This window comes from Solanum stenotomum, chromosome 9 (genome assembly GCF_019186545.1).
Source record: "Solanum stenotomum isolate F172 chromosome 9, ASM1918654v1, whole genome shotgun sequence".
Classification (NCBI taxonomy): Eukaryota; Viridiplantae; Streptophyta; class Magnoliopsida; order Solanales; family Solanaceae; genus Solanum; species Solanum stenotomum.
In genome coordinates, this window is record NC_064290.1 from 47817254 (window position 1) to 47820368 (window position 3115).

A 3115-nucleotide genomic window follows, 5' to 3' on the forward strand; every position below is an offset into this window, starting at 1 on the left:
TGTTTAAATAAAAGTTATTTTTTTATAATTCAAAATAAATTTTAACCACGTAAATATCTAAAATTTGTTTTTTTATTTATATTGAGAGGGAAGGAGTACTTTTCATTTAATTTAAAGAAGAATTATTTACATCATTGCTCACAAAATCAACAAAAAGAAACCATGTTCTAGTTTCCATAGGTTGAGGAATAGCCCATGGTTTTCTTTCACATAGTAAAACAACTAGTGGGTTACAAAATTTTGATTATTTTTTTTCAACTTGTTCAAACTTTAATTCAATTATTGTTTGTACCACAAGAAATGGCTTTTCATCAACATGAAAAGTTAAGCCCTTAAACTACTATAGCTAGTAGTATATATACACATGCACATAAATGTTAACTTCCATAAGTAACAAATTAAGTTGAGTTCCCTTATATATTTTTATTGTAAAGTTTGATCATCAATTATGAGTAGCTTTAGTGAAGAACAAGAAGCTTTGGTAGTCAAGTCATGGGGGTCTATGAAGAAAGATTCTGGTGAATGGGGTCTCAAATTCTTTCTCAAGTAGGCATACTATAACTATTTATGTTCTTGTTTTAATTTGTTTATCTTATTTTCTTTTTAATTCATTTTAAAATAAATATCAGTTATCTCCGTGATACGTACGCTTAGGATAATAAGATTAAAGGATATTTTGATCTGTTCAATCTACATATCGTTAACAAAAAAACTATAAGATTAAAATAATTTCTTAAAACTCCGTACAATTCAAATATAGATAAATAAATTAAAACAAAAAAGTATATATTATGACTTATTCTTTTGGATATTTGCTGAATAATATAATTAGATGAATTTATTGATGATTTCCAGGATATTTGAAATAGCACCATCGGCAAAAAAGTTGTTCTCATTCCTCAAAGATTCAAATGTGCCATTGGATCAAAATCCTAAGCTCAAAGTTCATGCTAAATCTGTCCTTGTCATGGTAACTACAATGCCATTACTACTATTTTACTTTGTTCCTTCGTCTCAATTTAAGTATCTTATTTTTTTGTTTTATTTCAAAAATAATAAAAGAGTGCATTTTGCTATGTTTAATAAGCTTACAATTCAAATATCTTAAGAGACAAGTTCAAAATCATAAAATGTGACCCATCTTTTTCTGCATCCCATATGACATACTTCTAGATCACAAGATTGAAATACATTTTGATGCATTATTATATATTTTTAATTTAAGGTTATAATAAAATTATTACAGCTTAATGATACATACCTTTGATCTATAGTGACAATATTTTTTTTTTCTTCATAATTAATTTGTTTTTATGGCAGACTTGTGAAGCAGCAGTTCAACTTAGAAAAGCTGGAAAGGTTGTGGTGAGGGATTCCACTCTAAAAAAAATAGGTGCTACACATTTCAAGTATGGTGTGGTTGATGAGCATTTTGAGGTATATATAATATTAATAATAATAATAATAATAATAATAATAATAATAATATTATAAACCTTCTTAGTATATTTGAATATACTTTTGGGCATACCAAATTTATTATTTTTATAATAAGGGTTCTAGATCCTACTTATAAGATTATACTGCGTATATATGTTATTATTGTATCCTCTTGACTAGCATTGGAAATGATATATGTAAGATATAGTGTCAAAGAAATGAATTTTGGATTTGACTCACTCCGAAAAGCTAGCATAAGAGATGATGATTGTCCAAGTCATATAAAGAGACCACTCTGATCCTCGATAGACTCCTCAATCCCCCACCCTTCACGTCCTGGATATTTGGAACATGTGTAAAAATTGAATTAAGATGAGTCCTGCTGTGATATCATGTTTTAAAAAAAATGAATCTTGAGCCTAATTTAGTCCTTAAAAATTAGCCAAAACTGAAAATTGCTCGATCTGTATAAAAAGCACACCTATCCCTTTAACCATTGATGTGTGACTCTTCACGTAGAGTCTTTAAAACTCTAGATAAAACAAATTAAATAGTCATTCAATTTGGCAAATTATCACAAAAATACATATGTTGGAAATTAAAATTCTATTATTTTGGTTGACAGGTAACAAAATATGCCTTGTTGGAGACAATAAAAGAAGCAAGTCCAGAAATGTGGAGTGTTGAGATGAAGAATGCATGGGGAGAGGCCTATGATCAATTGGTTAGTGCTATCAAGACTGAGATGAAGTAGCTAACCTTCAAAATCCAATAAAAAAAATAAATTTACATCCTCTTGTATAACAACAACAATAACATTAGTCTTGTAAATGGGGTCTGAAATCGAGAATATAATATATGCATATCTTATTTCTATTTTTTATGAAGTAGAAGGACTGATTCCGATTGACTATCGACTCAAAATATTTTGTATTACTTTCAAAGTTTTGTAATCTAATTTGTGTGCTATGTATTTTGTATATATGTATGGATTTATTTATTTTTTGCATTTTTGTATACATTATCTAAGGAATTAATTTGGTGTATGAATTTTATTTTTCTAGGCATGTATCAAAGGAATTAATTTGAAAAATAAGGCAAGTAATAACCTTCTCTATAAAAAAAATTGTTTAAAATTATTAATGCACCTAAGATAAATCCTTTAATTAGGTGTAAGGCAAAAGTATTCATTACCCCTGAACTTGAAGCTTTTTATTCGGTATACACCTAAATTATATTCCGTTTTAATTACCCCCAAACTTGTTTATTCTTCCATCACGTACACCTTGTTTATCCACCTGCTCCTATTGTAATTACACGCGCGCGACAATTGACAAAAGTGGTGATGTGGATTTCCACCTAGATAAATAATAGTCACCTAGATAAATTAATATGACAAAAAATAAATATCAAACCTTCTCACCTTCTCACCTTCTCACCTAGGCTTCTCACCCAAAACTTTCGGACTAAGCTTCTCACTAAAACTTCCAGACCAAACCCGAAAATCTTCAAGAAATTAATATTTAGTACTGGAGAACTCAGATTAAATGCTAGCACAAGACTTTTATTGTTGAGAATAAAACAAATTAATTTTGGATTAAAACTATCGATGGGGATTGGGGTTGTTTCTGCAAAAGTATCTTGAAGAAGATGAGTTGCAGGGGAGGATGCGGGG

The 3115-nt window shown here is 29.1% G+C and overlaps 1 protein-coding gene across 1 annotated transcript; it reads left to right on the forward strand.

The window, feature by feature from the left end:
- Window positions 1-318: 318 nt before the first annotated feature.
- On the forward strand, window positions 319-2490 carry LOC125875768 (non-symbiotic hemoglobin 1). The gene is made up of 4 exons (XM_049556802.1): window positions 319-546; window positions 856-970; window positions 1321-1437; window positions 2066-2490. The coding sequence occupies exons 1-4, from the start codon at window positions 449-451 to the stop codon at window positions 2192-2194; spliced, it is 459 nt and encodes a 152-aa protein (XP_049412759.1). The 5' UTR covers window positions 319-448; the 3' UTR covers window positions 2195-2490.
- The last annotated feature ends 625 nt before the right edge of the window (window positions 2491-3115 follow it).

Bases quoted from the DNA above. Each gene is read 5' to 3' on its own strand.
- LOC125875768 (XM_049556802.1), top strand. From the start codon at position 449: ATGAGTAGCTTTAGTGAAGAACAAGAAGCTTTGGTAGTCAAGTCATGG. The intron at 547-855 runs GTAGGCATACTA...GATGATTTCCAG, and splicing joins GGTCTCAAATTCTTTCTCAA to GATATTTGAAATAGCACCAT. The intron at 1,438-2,065 runs GTATATATAATA...TTTGGTTGACAG, and splicing joins TGGTTGATGAGCATTTTGAG to GTAACAAAATATGCCTTGTT.